The sequence below is a fragment of the Larus michahellis genome, chromosome 23, assembly GCF_964199755.1.
Source record: "Larus michahellis chromosome 23, bLarMic1.1, whole genome shotgun sequence".
NCBI lineage: Eukaryota > Metazoa > Chordata > Aves > Charadriiformes > Laridae > Larus > Larus michahellis.
In genome coordinates this window covers 2,613,802-2,628,802 of record NC_133918.1, presented here as the reverse complement: position 1 = coordinate 2,628,802, position 15,001 = coordinate 2,613,802, and the positions used below count along the sequence as shown (strand labels likewise).

The window sequence follows — 15,001 nt, the reverse complement described above, 5'->3', positions numbered from 1 at the left end:
CTCTTCATAATTAAAAATGTATTTATATATTTCTTTGTTTTGGGTAAGCCAAGCCCCGTGTTCAGATGTTATACTACTTAGAAAACGTAAATGTAGACAATTCTTTTGAGTTGGAAAGCCAAAACATTTTGCTCGGGGGAAAAAAACCAAACCCCCCGAGAATTTTCTCTTATCTCCGTGCTGCGTCATTTCAGTGATCCACTCGGAAAGTCTGACCAGCCTCTGCCCACCAGCAAGAGAGACATTCCAAACTCCCGTTGAAGAATATCGGTAGTACACCAGTGTCTATTCTCTCCCTTGCACTTGCACGGCATGTTATACAGACATATAGACAGTGAGAACGATAGGAAGTTTTATTTTCTGAAGGTTTTTCAGTTCCCTTGGAATAATTCCTGGCCCCCGAGCTGCAACATCTGCAAGGCTACATACCGTTGCTGGAGAGGAGCGTGAAGTATGTGACAGAGAATGTCTAGTGTTTTCCATCCCCCCATGAATGAGATAGGCTCCCGAGCCGGAGAGGATCGGACTTCCCCCAATGTCCATGGTGATGCCCACCATGTTGTGAGAGGGAATGGCTGTAGGAGAGGATGCCGCTGTAGTCACCTGAGCTCCACCTCCCTGCGGTTCGAAGTAGGACGCTGCGCTGCTGGGGGCGTAAATCTGAGCTTCGGTGTTGTAGGAGTAGGTGGCTCGTCTGTCAAAGGAACAACAGGGTCAGGAGGCGGAGAGGAGCCTGCAGAGCTAACCTCAGGGACAACAGCTTCCACAATCTGAACCACCTTTTAAAAAAAATTCAACTCCACTGTCGGTGGGATTTGCTCCATTGAAACGGCACCCTGTGCTGTAAAAGTCACAACGTTAATTGTGACAATGTTAATCAGTCCTGTGAGGGCCCTGGAGCAAAGGTCCACAGCCACAGCCAGGGCAGAGCGCAGGAGCCGCTCTGCAGCCATTGCGGCCACCTCCACGCAGAAGGCTGACAGCATCCCGGGGGCAGCAGGGGATGCTCAAAGCAGGGGGCACAGCAGAGAGGAGGAAGAGGAAACCTTACAAACCCCCCTTCTTCCTCTAGCAGTTATGCTCTGGTTCCCAAAGCCGCCCCACCTCACCACACAATGGGCAGAGGGAAATATCAGGCCATTTATGCATCAGGATTCCCTGGCGAACAGCCCCTCCATGAGGACAACACCTCCTCCAAGGGTGCAGTCTGGCTGAAACTACCCCCATGCACACAACGTAGCATGTGAAATGGTTGTTCCTCCTCTTCCTCCTCTTTATGGCGGGCAGCAGCAACCGGGTGGAAGGAGCCTGGGAGGACCCAAGGGCTCAGGAACATGGCCAAGAAGAGACTCTTACATGGTTCCATTGGTATAAACAGCTTCTCCTCCTTCCACATACTGGACCTGGGATGGATATACGTGCTGCACGGATTGCACCTGCAACGAGCAGCATAAACTCGAGTTAGGGGCATGTTATTGCCCAGGAACAGCAGGAAAAATTGCATATTACACCCTTAAACAACTTCCAACCTTACCTTGGCATTTAGACTTTCTTTTTAACAGAAAAAAGAAAAAACAAAACAAACAAAACCCCCGCATGCTTAGGAATCCCAAAGGACGTATTTATTTTAAAAGGTCGTATTAAAATAAATAAATAAGTAGTTGCTCCATGAGCAGTGGAAACAATGGAGCTGGGTTTCCTCTGCACACGTGTCTCAGGGCTGGTTCTCCGCTGACTAATGAGGGTGAGATCACGCTGCAGCCTGTCCTTCAGAGAGGAGGTTGGCAGCGTCCGTCTGCACCCCGGCCCCCTTTTTCGTTGGTCTGGGAGGGATGTAGATGCCCTCTGTCAATTTTTTTGGTTTTTTTTTTTTTCTCGAAACTGAGCAACCAAATAAAAAATTGCCAGAGGAAAAAGGCAAGAGAGTCAGACTCACTGTCCACATGAAGCAGCACCGCATATGCCTGGTTTCTTAGGAAACAAGGACTGCAAAAGGCAAAGTTCAGATAAAGAAAAACACTTGCATGGCTCTCTGTCACCTAACCTTTCTACGAAGCCACATGCAGTCAGTACATTTATTTGTGCAATTAAAAAAAATCCCAAACACTGCGCCTCTAAAAACATCTTTAGAGAGGAGGACTGCTTTTAAATGGCAATTAAAAGCACCCATCGAATCTTCAAATGTACGAAAGACAACTGCTACAGTAAAGGGTCTTTCTAAATTTTAAATATCTTGAGAGTTTCTTTTGCCATCTGTCTTAGAAAGGAAGAGAGAGACGGAGAAAGCTGCTCTCGCAGTGATCTCCAGTTCTCGAATCGCACACAACCCTCTAATTATGATTTTTCTAAGCAGGTATCTGGCACAGGTTCAAATGCCACGTGGGACATGGGGTCCTGTTGACGCAGGGGTCTCTGCGTGGCGTCTCACCCCGCAGATATTACCTGTTGTGGAACCTGCTGAACTCTGGGAACAGAGATCTGCTGCATCTGCGCTCCTTTGGGAGCGGAGCCTGCTGCTTGGACCAAAACCCTCTGAAAGAAGAAAATACAGCAACAAACACTTACTTTCAGTCTGTAACACAGGGGAGTCAGGCATTCTCTCTCAAACTTTCATGGAAAGCCTCCCTCCTTCTCCAGAGGTAGCAGTACCCTTACTTAGCCCCCCTGTGTCCCCACCCTTCCAATGCAATCTGCACCGGACACCAGCCTCAACTCAGTACCCTGAACCTGGGAAAAGCTGGATCCACGTTTTCTAACACGGATCATCTTAAAGGAAATAACAGCAAACAGTTGATTGAGGAGAGGAGCTCAACATGAGGTTCGGTCGCAGCTAAAGAAGAACCACTCCTCACACATTCACGTTTTCCTCCTATGGCTGTAAACTTTCTTCTCACAGCTGCTACACCAAACCGCGCTCTGCCTCCTGCAACATCAAATCGCGCTCTCCAAGGCACCACAGCCCTTACGGGTTCTACCAGCACCAAAGCTCGGATGGTTCTGCACCTCCCTTCAGTGCCACCAAGGGCACAGAAATGCTCTGTGTTGCCTTGCAGTGGCCAGCTCTGTCCTCTACCTCTCCCCTGGCATTTCCGTCGTCCCCTGCTCTTCGTGTTACGCTTGGCATTCAGTTTGAGGTTGGACACACGTCTCGTAGAGTGCTCAGCACCCTGCAGGTACAGCCAAACGAGCGTGGGGACGTGGTGGATGGAAAGAAAGGATTCGGTGAGGCCTGTGGGAACAGAGCCTGGGACACCGGTGTGAGCGTAAGAAAGGAAACGTTCAAGCCAAAGATCAGTATGGCCTTTTAAACTGCCAAGGACCTTCTCCGAGGAGACAGTCATCCTCTGTGGCTTGAGGCTTTAAAAATACCCGCCAGACTGGGCCAACAGAACGAAAACCGCAAAACGACCCCACGTGAATACTAGAAAAGACCTCGCCAATTACTGGCTTACCTTATACATATATATTCATGATTTTTAGCCCTCTGGCACCTTCCCAACATGCCCTTTGTAACCAGCCAGAAATTCTATTCTAGCAGAATTATAGGAATATGGTAATTGCCCAGATTTCTAGGCAGCCTCTACAATACCAGTCCCCAGACTGACCTTCAGTAAGCCTGGACAGACTGGAGTTCCTGCAGCTGAGATAAGGACACGTACACTTAGGCCAGCCATCACCATGTCCCTTTTCTCTCCAAAAGAGGCTGTCAGCGCATGATGGCAACATTCAAAACCCTTGTTCAGGCCAGGCCTTGGCAATGCCACCTACACCAAAGGCTCAGAGAGATCCGTTCCTTTCTCCTATTTTTTACCCATTCGCTGTCATTGCTTTTACCAAGCGACACATCTCCTTTGAACAGCTGCCCAGCTCAGCTGCTTGTGGAATTTGTCACCGCCTGACCGGTTGCTCCTACAACCTTCCAACCAAAAATATTAACCATCCCCAACCTGTAAGATGAGGCCATCCTGTTCATACAGCCTTCGCTCACACTGAAAGGTAGACCAGTGATCAACAACACCAAAGGCTTCCGCCTCGCACCAGTCATGCTGCCAGCAGTTCATTCCTAGTGTTTTCTTTGTGCTGCTGGTGAGAAGGGAAGGCTCTGGATGCTCCTCCTCTTCAGCAATATTCCATGATCCTCTGGGTCTTCCTTAATCCATGGAGTTCCACTCGATATTCATGAGGACAGCACTGGCAAAGGCTGGATGGGTAATTCCATAATCCAAAGCCGATAGGTTTTCTGAACTTCTTTAACAGGTCGTCACAGACAAATTCACACGAATGACTGGAGATCCCTAAGATACTTGGCACTATTGATGAGCGATACCCACATCATTACAACACGAAGAAGAAATGTCACCCAGAGCAATGGAAGATGGGAAGGCTGAAAGATGACCGCGAGCTGGCCAACCACCGCGTGAATGTCCAAGTCTCCTGGTGAATCAAATGCTCCTACTAATTCACAGTTTTCAATTGTTCCTTTTCATCAGCATCCAATGGCAGCTACTTCTGCTCACTTGGGAATCAGAGAAGGGTGTAGCTAAGTTACACCCACCCATCCTCCTATCCCTCCAGCTTCCTGTGACAGAAACTTCTTTTGATAGTTCCCCAAATGGCATAAAAAGGAACCAGTTTTACTTAACCCTTCCCGTTTTGCACTAGAGAGTTTTCATTCATCAGTAGAAGTTATCATTTCTCTCCTATCAGGAGACCTCCCAAGCGCATCATATTCATGTATATGAATCACGCATCACGAATCCCTCCTCCCCAATTTAAAATGTCAGGATCCACCCACCACAGGAGGAGACCTCCACCCACTCCATGAGTGCTCCCCCCACCTCTTCTCTGTTGAGCTCGGTACCTTATTTGCAGAGATGCCTTTAAGGAGAGTTTCATTTTCTCATGCTTTTATTAACAAACCGAATAACGACAAGAGGATATTATACTGGAAGCAAACACCAAACTGGCATGAAATGACTTCCTTGGGTAGCTAAGTTAAAATCTAAACCCCGTGTTTTAAAGTTTACATGCTCATAGGGCGAACACATGAAATATCTACGGCCTTTATCAACACAACGTCCAGCAACAAGTTCTCCCCACGACCTCAACGAGCTGATTAACAATCCTCTCCTCCATACAAAAACCTTGGGATTAAAATACATCTGCCAGTAAACCAGGTCTCTTCTCCATGGAAACGGCATTCCCAGCTGTGCGTACGTTACCTGCTGCGACGCTGGCACGGGCTGCACCACCGGAGCTTGGGCTGCTGCCGAAGTGTGAAGTGCCACAGAAGCTGCTGCGTCCGACGCAGGCTCTGAACTCTGCATGCTCACTGCTGGGGAGAGCAGAGAGACATCAGCCGGGGAAAGCACAGCCCCACGCCGCAGCGAACGCCCCGGCAACCTGCCGGAACAAAATCAGGAACAAAATCCCAGTGGAAGATCCAAGGGAAGCGCTAGGAAGGAAGGTAGCTACCTTCCTACACAGGACTCTTTTTAGTCTTGCAGCTAATTTTAATACGGTATTATAATAAGAAAAAAAAAAAGAAAGTTGCACAATTGTTCCACAGAAAGGAGAGGGAAGGAACAGAAAATGCACTTCTAAATATAACCGAAAAGTAGCGTTGGAAAATTATTGTGTCACAGTGAGGATAACTTGAGATCTGGAAGACTAAGAGCATGTTTTAAAAATCATTTTTTCTCCCTCTCTGCCTTATCATGTTTTAACTACTGCAAAAAAAAAATATTAATCAAATCTAAGTACATGCCTGGAGCTTGGCTAATGCTTTCATTTGGATATTTGGGGTCGTCAATTTGAGTTCATAGAATCATAGAAGGGTCCGTTAAAGGTCATCTAGTCCCACCCCTGGCCATAAGCAGGGACATCTTCATCTAGATCAGGTTGCTCAGAGCCCCATCCAACCTGGCCTGGAATGCTTCCAGGGGTGGGACATCTCCCACCTCTTGGGGCAACCTGGGCCAGGGGCTCACCACCCTCACAGCAAACAATTTCTTCTTCCTCAGATCTCATCTCATTCTCCCCTCTTCCAGCTTAAAACTGTTCCCTCTGGTCCCATGGCTCCCCTCCCTGCTCCAGAGTCCCTCCCCAGCTTTCCTGGAGCCCCTTTAGGGACTGGAAGGGGCTCTAAGGTCTTCCCGGAGCCTTCTCTTCTCCAGGCCGAACCCCTCCAAGTCAAATGCTTTCATTTGGAAAGTGGGGCGGTCAATTTGGGCTTAGAATCACAACTGATAATCAAACACAAACAGAAGAACAGCGATTACGCATCATATTAAAACCTGCAAACCAACCCCACAAAGAACTACCTCTACTCTCCCATCCGTGTCCTTGCCCCAAAATCCCATCAGTGTCACCAAGGTCCCCGAGCACACACACGCCATCGCCCTCCAGTCCTGCTCCCTCGCTGCCACCCTACGGGGCCGATGCCCTCAGCACCTTCAAATCACCGGGTCCCCAGCACTCACCCAGCGTCACTCAGCCACCCTGGGAAGCATCCCAAGGGCCACGCGGGGATGTCCTGGGGACGGGGAGGTGGCAGGGGAGCAGGGCCGAGCGCCTACCCTGCAGCACAGGCTCTCCATCCCCCGGGGCTCCTCGCTCCCTGAGGGCACTGTCCCCACTCCCCGCGTCTGTCCCCCGCGGGCCACGGGGCATGTTACAGCCCGACCACCCCAGGGACACCGAGGGTTGCTGCAGTGGTGCTTCCCAAGAGCAGATAATGTCATTTTGGGGTTTTTGATGTAATATGGAGGGGTGGGGAGGCCTTTTTTTCTCCATTTCTTGTGAAAGTTCCTGTTTAGAAAACTATTTTCGGAGGGTTTCTGCTGTCACCTCACAACCAAAAGATTCAGAAACATCCAGATTTTGATGAGTGTCATTTCTCCTTTCTCAGCCTCGCTGCTGAGCGTAATATAGCCTCCAAATAACCGTGTGAAATCTTTTCTGGTTTATTTCCCTTCTCCATCCAATATTTAAACTTTTTCCTCAACTTTGTGCAAGTTAAGAGGCAAAAGGAAAAATGAGAAACCGAGAGACGCTGGACCCTGCTCATTTGTGAAAAAAGAAATGCAAGGGGGAGGTGAAGTTACAAAAGTTACCTGTTTGTTCTCCTTCAGCCACTGAAAAAACCCCAAATACTTAGATTCTTCATAAAACAGGTTTTTATGACTTTTTTCCAGTCAGTGCTGACCCATATTCCCATGTTACCCATTAGCAAATTACACCAATTACTCTCCTGACTCCCCCGAAACCCCATAGCCTGCAAGTAATTTTCTTTCCCATTTTCTTTCTTGCATCCAGGAGAAAGAGAAGACACAGAACCCACAGAGTCACTGCTCCAAATACAGCTACCAGATTAATTTAACAACCCAGAAACAAGGTAAAGAAATTTAGTCACTATTTATCACCGTTCGTGGCCCTCGAGCCCGTAGCAGACGTGTCCAACCCCACTCCCTGCAGCTCCACTTCTCCTCCCCGTGGGTTTTAGCCAAAACCAATTCGGGAGAAGACACCAGTTGCAATTAGCGCTGTGGGATCATGAAAATAATAATTCTCGCAGTAAATTAACGAAATAGCCTCCCGCCTGTCCCAGCCCAAAATTATTTGCAACTAAAGATTTGGCCAGCACTGCTGGCAAAGGAGGCGGGTTTATAAAGCTCACGTGAAGATGCTCGAGGAGAAGAGAGGGGTCACTTTTACCATACATGTTCTCCTCACTCTTCCAAGGGCATTTTATTGTCTATTATTTGTGCCCAGGGCTCCGGTTCACAGCTTTCTAGGGTTTTGCGAGTGGAAAAGTATAGCATGGTGAGGTTACAGAAGAAAGGTGGGTAAGATGTCAAATCTATTTTAATGTTCTATTTGAGAATGGTTCCGGGAGGGTGAGATCTCAGCACTTCAGGGCTACAGAAAGGTCTCTTCTCAAGTGTGGTTATAATCAGAAAAGGACACTATCTCAAAATTACCACCTACTCATCTCTGCTGATAAATTTTGTCTTCTGGTTTCCCTCAGTGGCCAAAAGAGACCAGAGCAGGGTCTGCAGGGTGGAAGATGAATTGTCTGCTGCCAAAATAAATCATCAACACTATCTTCAGGTTTGTTACAAAATGCAGGCTCTGTTAATGATGACAACCAAGCCAGACACAAAGACCCCGACAAAATCTGTGGCTGGTACTTCCAGACAAGGTAGACAGCCACGCAAGTGCTGGTCCCCCAAGGCACATGTACAAGACTACTTATTATTTTGTTTATCAGTGAAACATCCTGGATAAAGAATAATTCATTTCCCATTAAAGCCATCCTGCATTTCCTGAGAATTGGGGAGACAGATACGTGCGTGCCATCTGCTAACATTAACTTGTGCTGATGAAAAGCTGAACAACGTAAACAGAATTCCTACGCTCCGAGAAACCATCACAAGGTGCTACAAAGCTTTGCCGACATCCCGGGAGCAGAGCTGCCAAGTGACAGCACCCGAGCCAAGGCTGCGTATGGATAAAGCATCGGCTTTCAAGCAGGAGAGGAAATATGGCATCCGAACTCTTGCTCTTCCCTCTGCTTGGGAGTTGTGCATGTAAAGGAACACTCTTGTAGGTCGTTAATGAACATCGGCTGCCGGAGCACGGCCCTCTGCTTCTGCAGCTCTTTGGCAGTTCTGACACATCCCTAAGGCAAATGTCCATGAAAGGACTCACCGCTCTCCTTCCATCTCATTTTTTACCTCCCACGGGGGAGGAAGTTTTACAGGGTTCTTGATCACCCTCTCCCAACAAGGACTCAGTGGCTCAAAAGCGAGCCTTCCTGTTTCCCAAAGACCTAAGATTTGCTGCCTTCCTCTTAAACGTGGTCTAAGGAAGAGAGGTTCATCCCAGCCATGCTTCTTTCCCACTCCTGGCAGGGGGAGAACAGTGGACCTCTCTCGTAGCACAGGTGATGGACAGAAGCTATTAAAAGGTGTCCCGTGGTTTCTGACAGCTGGTGGAAGCCTGACAGCTCGTCAGCCCCCATGGTACTGGCAAGTTTGCACACACTGAGAACCTAATTAGCAGTCAACAGAGCCAACGGTGGGTCACAGAATCACAGAATGGTCGGGGTTGGAAGGGACCTCTGGAGATCATCTCCTCCAACCCCCGGCCACAGCAGGGTCACCCACAGCAGGTGGCACAGGAATGCCTCCAGGCGGGGTTGGAATGTCTCCAGAGACGGAGACTCCCCCACCTCTCTGGGCAGCCTGTGCCAGGGCTCTGCCACCCTCACAGCAAAGAAGTTCCTCCTCGTCTTGAGATGGAACTTCCCATGGTCAAGTTTGTGCCCGTTACCCCTTGTCCTGTCCCCGGGCACCACTGAGAAGAGCCTGGCCCCATCCTCCTGACACCCCCCCTTTCAGTATTTATCAGCGTTGATAAGATCCCCCTCAGTCATCTTGTTTCCAGACTGAAAAGACCCAAGTCCCTCACCCTTTCTTCATAACAGAGGTGTTCCAGTCCCCTTGTCATCTTGGCAGCCCCTTGCTGTCCCCTCTCCAGCAGTTGTCCATCCTTCTTGAACCGGGGAGCCCAGAACCAGACACACTTCTGTGTCCAGTCAGTTCGGTGTCACAGAGAGGATCTTTCTCAGCTCCAGGGCTCCTTACCAGGTTCAGCCAAGTCCATTATTTTTGCCGGGGAATGAGAAGACAGAACCTGACCATGTATAAAAAATAAAACCCCGGTGAGAAGGGCCTTACTCAGACATTGGCGTTTCAGGTGGAGACAAGTTTGAAACTCCAGTTGGTTGCTCAACGCGGCCGGGAATGTCACGTGCAGCATCATGACCGTGGAAGGCACTGCAGAAATCCAGCTCCCAGATTGCATCATCACTGAATGAATCAGACAGATAACAAGGCTGCTGCGCTCTGGAAACCTTCTGTTTACACACAGCTATCTCGGTATCCAAGCAAACAGCTTGACAGGAAAGGAAATACAGAAAAAACTAATAACTTCTGGGTGCTATTTCTGGTCCTGCCACCAGTTTGCTCTGTGACCTTGAACAGGATGCTTCCCCTTCCCCGCGCATTAATATTCCCACTCCTAAAAAAGCCACAATACTCCCCTAGGTAAGGTTTTTTTTTGAGCACCGGTCTCAGAGGGCTGTCAAAGTCTGAATGCGTTTGAGAAAGACAAGTAGTAATACTACAAGCCTTGAGGGTTGATAAAAACTCCAATTGTCACCGTTTCATTCATAAGCCACATTACCTTCATGTAAATAGCCTCGCCTTTGTTAAGCTCTCCTGCCTAACCCAGCTCCAAAATGCTGGGAAAACAGAGATAAGAGGAGCATTTCAAAATATTTTTCACATTGAAGTTCGCAGCGAGATGGGGGGAGAAAAGGAGGGGGCAGCAGGAGGGTATGGCACAGCTTTCTCCTGCCTTCCAGTGCCGAAAAGGGAATGCAGCAGCATCCTCTGGACCGGCCCCCAGGCTCCCAAAAAGAGCTTGGGAGAGGAAGGGGGGGCTCCGCGAGAGCCCCCAGGAGCAGGAGGGGTGCCCCTGGGTGCTCGCCGCCGCTGCAGCCCACGAGCTCTCCCAGCCAGGGGACGAGGAGGAACTGCAACTATTTTTCCACAGAATGTTTTAATATAAACTATCAGCTCCTCGACGCTCAAACAAAAACGGTTGGGAGCTAAACGCCGAGACCTCAAACTGTCTTAATAACTGCTGCTGATTAGATCCAGAGCAGGGAATCTGCCCCAGGGAAATATTTGGAGTTTTTTTTCTCGGGTCCTCGCTCCGTGGGGCTGAGCCGAGCACCCCAGGCGGCTCCCAGACTCCAAATAAGAGAGGATTTAAGTCCCTGCCTTCCTCAGGCCCAGGGTCGCTTCTGTTGTAATTGGGGCCAACCTACTTGGGGGTGTTATTCTAGAAGAAAATGGCACCATTGGAAGTGAATATAACTCTCCCCCCCCCCCTTATTTTTATTTTTTAAGAGCAGCCTTACATAAATCTGGAGCGGGACTGGCACAGTCTTGGCTCTCTTGTATTTACATATCTTTATTTTTTGAAGGTGAAACTGTAAAACATATCAGCTACCCTACAGCAGCAACCAGTGACTGCTTTTTTTAAAGCCAGAATAATCATACAATCATGCTAGTGTTGATTTCAAAGCACTAAAGTTGTTACTGTTTCAGTGAATCACTTGCTTATTTGAAGATGAAACAGATCATAAACTATTTTATTCAATTTGCTTTTCAAAGCTTACTTGGTCATCCTTTGATCTTATTTAAACCTTTTAAATTCCTTTATTACATCCTTTTTTTTTTTTCTGGCAGAACTTTTGAAATAGAATATTATACTGGGATATAAAGGAGGGAAAGGAAAATATCTTCCAATGAGGAGTTTGTTGTTGTTTTTAAGAACAGTCGATGGGACAAAGTTGCTCACAGCTACTTATATTTAAGCTTCCCAGTAAGCCCCGGTGGGTGTTATTACCTCTACTGGACAGGTAGTTCCACCCCCCCTCCACTTGCCGTTTGTAAATTGGCAAGAAAAAAAAAAAGAAAACCACCAACATTGTAAATGGGTTTAACAACTTCTTCACACAGGGGATTTAAATGGCATAAAAATCGGCCAGGAAAACGACTGCCTTGGAAGTCCGGGACGCGGTGGTAACTCAGATTTTTGACGACTGAAGGATGTACTTCACGGCTTTCCTTTCAAATTAAAACATACAGGCGGGAAAAGTTTCTTTTTTCCAGGTGAATCTACTATAATTACGCTTGCTTTTTTATTAATGAGATTGAGTACCCCCAAGAGCCAGGGCGCCCAGCTGGGCGCAGGTTCTGCTCCGAATTTTGTTTGTTGAGGGGCTCCCGGGCTGCCCGGGGGGTAAAATAACCAGGGAATCCCACACGGTCACATTTCCATACACAAGCTAGGAATTTGTTACAGAAATCTCCTGGTATCTGGTATTTTACTGAAAATAATGGGAAGGTTGTAGTTTAATTTAAGAAAAAAAAAAAAAAATCTCATCCCTAACATTGACCTGGTAGGATCAAAATTCAAACCCAGGTTTTTGCCTTTTTTTTTTTGGTTGGTTTCATGCATTTTTTGCATACTTTGAAAGGAAGGCTTACATTTAAAAATAGTTATTTAGTTTCTGGAACTTTTATTCAGGTTTAGTTGGCTTGGAGCTTAGATAAATAGGCAAACCAGAACAGCAATAACTGAATTCAGAAGAAATAAAAATGCTATTTAACCGTTGTGTTCTATGTGGGCTCGAAATGGTATTTTTTCCCTTGATTACAGAAAACGGAACTCTGGTTTTTACATCTAATACATTCACTCCTGAGAATCCTCAATGCTCTCAAAAGGACTGAAAATACTAATAGGAATGCAGTGAATTGCAGATTTTGACTTTCTTTTCTAGTAGATGCACACTATCCATCAACTTTATCCACCACACTACGCCGCATTTATTTTACTAAAGAAAACCTTCTTAAATATTTTCCATTTCATTCAACATTTTTGGCTTGGTCTCTATTTAATAACCTGCCTTGCCTGAAAAGGCATTAGTTGTGTTTTAGCCAGAGCAGAGAAAGGAAGTGTTTCATTTTTTGGAAGAAGAAATTGTTTGATCTGATGTGAATGAAAACACCATGGAGTGAGCGACACCCCCTTAGAGCACAAAATCGCACCCAGCGTGCTCCCTGCCTCCGCACGCAGCCTTTATCCCTGCTGTGCACGTCTCCAAAGCACGACATCTCCAAGAAAAAACATGCATTCCCCTGAAATTCCAATCAGGATTTTTTTTTTTTTTTTTCCATCGCCCATGAACCGCAGAAGCCGGAGAAGCACCGGAGCGGTGACCCGCAGGCAGCCAGAACGCGGCTCTGAGCTGAGACCAAGGGCCAAGTACGGCCCCAACTCTGCACCCTCTTTGGAAAAACATGACTCCAGCTCACCCATCCGTGGCTCCAAAAGAAACTCTTCGCTTTGGGATTGCTGAGCCAAAGAGAACCTGCTCTACCAGCATCCATGTTTGGGAGTTATCTTTTCCTTCAGACCGTACAAGCGATGGCTGGAGAACAAAGCTCCCGACGCGGCTGTCAGCAGCGGGTGCAGCTCAAAGCGTTTAGAAGTCTGGGTGCCGAGCACCTGAACTTCATCCTTGTCCAAAATCCTGTACAACTGGCAATCACGATGCCAGCTTGACTTAGGAGAGCTACGGTATTGCCTGGTTTTTTAATGCTCTAAAAGCCCTGGAAGAAGAGCCTGCTATTCTGGCTTTCAAAGGGAGCCAAGAAACGCAGGAGCAGGTTAGGACTGGACAGAGTCTTGGCTCATCAAAACCTTGGCTTTGGCACCAAAACCCCTCATGCCGTGCCGAGGACAGCCCCTAACGCCCACAGCCATGCGGGTGCCCCACAGAGCCTGGGATGCTGCGGGATGCTGTGGGATGCTGCCCGGCATCCCCGCTAGCAGCAACAAGCATCCTGTACCCTTTGCATCCTGAAGGCTGGAGCAACACTCGCCTTTCGCATAAACCAGCATCCCCTCCCAGCAGAGGCTGGGGGAGAGGTTTGGGCCTCTCCGAGGAGGAGAACGCGAGCTCTGAACGCGAGCTCTTCCAGACTAACAGGAGCTAAAGAGCGTCCTGAACTGCGTGTCACAACCTTTAGCCTTTTAATAAGCGGTGGTAAGTGGAGGGGATGGAAGGGGGAAGCAAACATGAGAAGGAACTTGATAAAAAGCTGATTCTGGAGAGGCTGCTTATTACATTGCTTCCAAATGCTATAAACAGAGAAGGCACCAGAGCCTTCCACTGATTAGGTTAAATTAATTTAAACCAGAGGCAAATGCTGCTTGTCTAAGAGCTCTAGTTACCTGGAAACACAGATAAACCCAAAACACGCGTTTCAAGGGCAGCAGGCAGTATAGCTGGGGGTTTTTTTCAGAAACCTGGTCCTCATGGAAAAATACAAATTTGGAAATGGCTTTTATTAGCAATAGTTAATAATATACCAAAATACAAACACACACTTAGTCTTTAATTAGATTTCATGGAATCAAGTCAAGTAATAGATATATACACACACAGATAATTGTTGCGTAACAGCAGCTCACTAATCTTTGCTGTTTCTTTAAAAGTAACTTTCCGAGAGGCAGAAGAGAGGGAGGAATGTATCTGTGCTGGCCGGATAATTTGGAGTTTCCTTAAGGGCCAGCTGAGGCTGAACAGCAGAAGCCGCGATGGTTTAACGTTGCTGGCGGCAGCCTGGGGACAAATCCCATATGCACGGATCTCGGACCTGAACACGGGCAAAGTAACGTCGCGAACCTCCCACCCGTACAAAAACCTGTCCCGTTTTCTTTATGGGTTAATAATACGAACACTCTCTGAGCGTCAAAAGCCAGGACTGGATTTCTTCAGCTCTAAACGCATCCCTTTTGGTGCTCAGAAACACAGGGGCCAGCACAGGGCCTATTTACTGCCGTGCCGCGTCTCCCCCTCCGTCTCCCACAGACCCACCTGCACCCGTCCCAGCTGTTTGCTCTTAAGAAAAACTCCAACAGCTTCCAGATTTCCAGCCCAGCAAAAGCCTGTCAACGAGTTGCTCAAAACTCCTTGTTTCTTCCCTATTAACTGCTGCAACATATGCATTGGCGCTACCTGCTGAAAGCAAGCACAAGTTCTGAGCTCAAATTAGTAATTTTCCTTTATTTTTCATAACGTGCACTGTAAGGGTTTCCCAGGGCTGTGATTCAACAGGGGAAAAAGAGTGTTTAAAGCAAAAATCTGGCACAAAAGCATTTCAAAGGTTCCTTCCTAGGGCAAACCCTAAAGTTTCAATTGTCAACCAAACCAGAACATCTGGTTATTTTTGCCCCTGTGGATTGTAGCTCTGCTCCTGCGTGCTCCCAGGACGATCCCAGGTTCCTGGGTACAGCTAATCCTCCCCTGACTGAACCGGGCTCGTTTTGGAAGAAGGAACTGCAAACCTAGGCA

At 47.7% G+C, this 15,001-nt stretch overlaps 1 protein-coding gene across 4 annotated transcripts in view; it reads right to left on the bottom strand.

Annotated features, from left to right (window-relative positions):
* The window catches only part of RFX2 (regulatory factor X2), a 61,555-nt gene that overhangs the window by 24,135 nt on the left and 22,419 nt on the right, over positions 1–15,001 (bottom strand). For 2 of the 4 annotated variants that reach the window (XM_074565573.1, XM_074565574.1), the window contains exons 2-5: positions 5,223–5,335; positions 2,443–2,532; positions 1,357–1,436; positions 430–694 (exon numbers count right to left, since the gene is read on the bottom strand). In XM_074565573.1, coding sequence (XP_074421674.1) covers positions 430–694; positions 1,357–1,436; positions 2,443–2,532; positions 5,223–5,327 — 540 coding nt within the window. In that variant the 5' untranslated portion in view covers positions 5,328–5,335. Of the gene's footprint in view, positions 1–429; positions 695–1,356; positions 1,437–2,442; positions 2,533–5,222; positions 5,404–9,743; positions 9,780–15,001 lie in introns of those variants that run through there. The other 2 variants (XM_074565575.1, XM_074565572.1) reach the window with 2 other exon arrangements.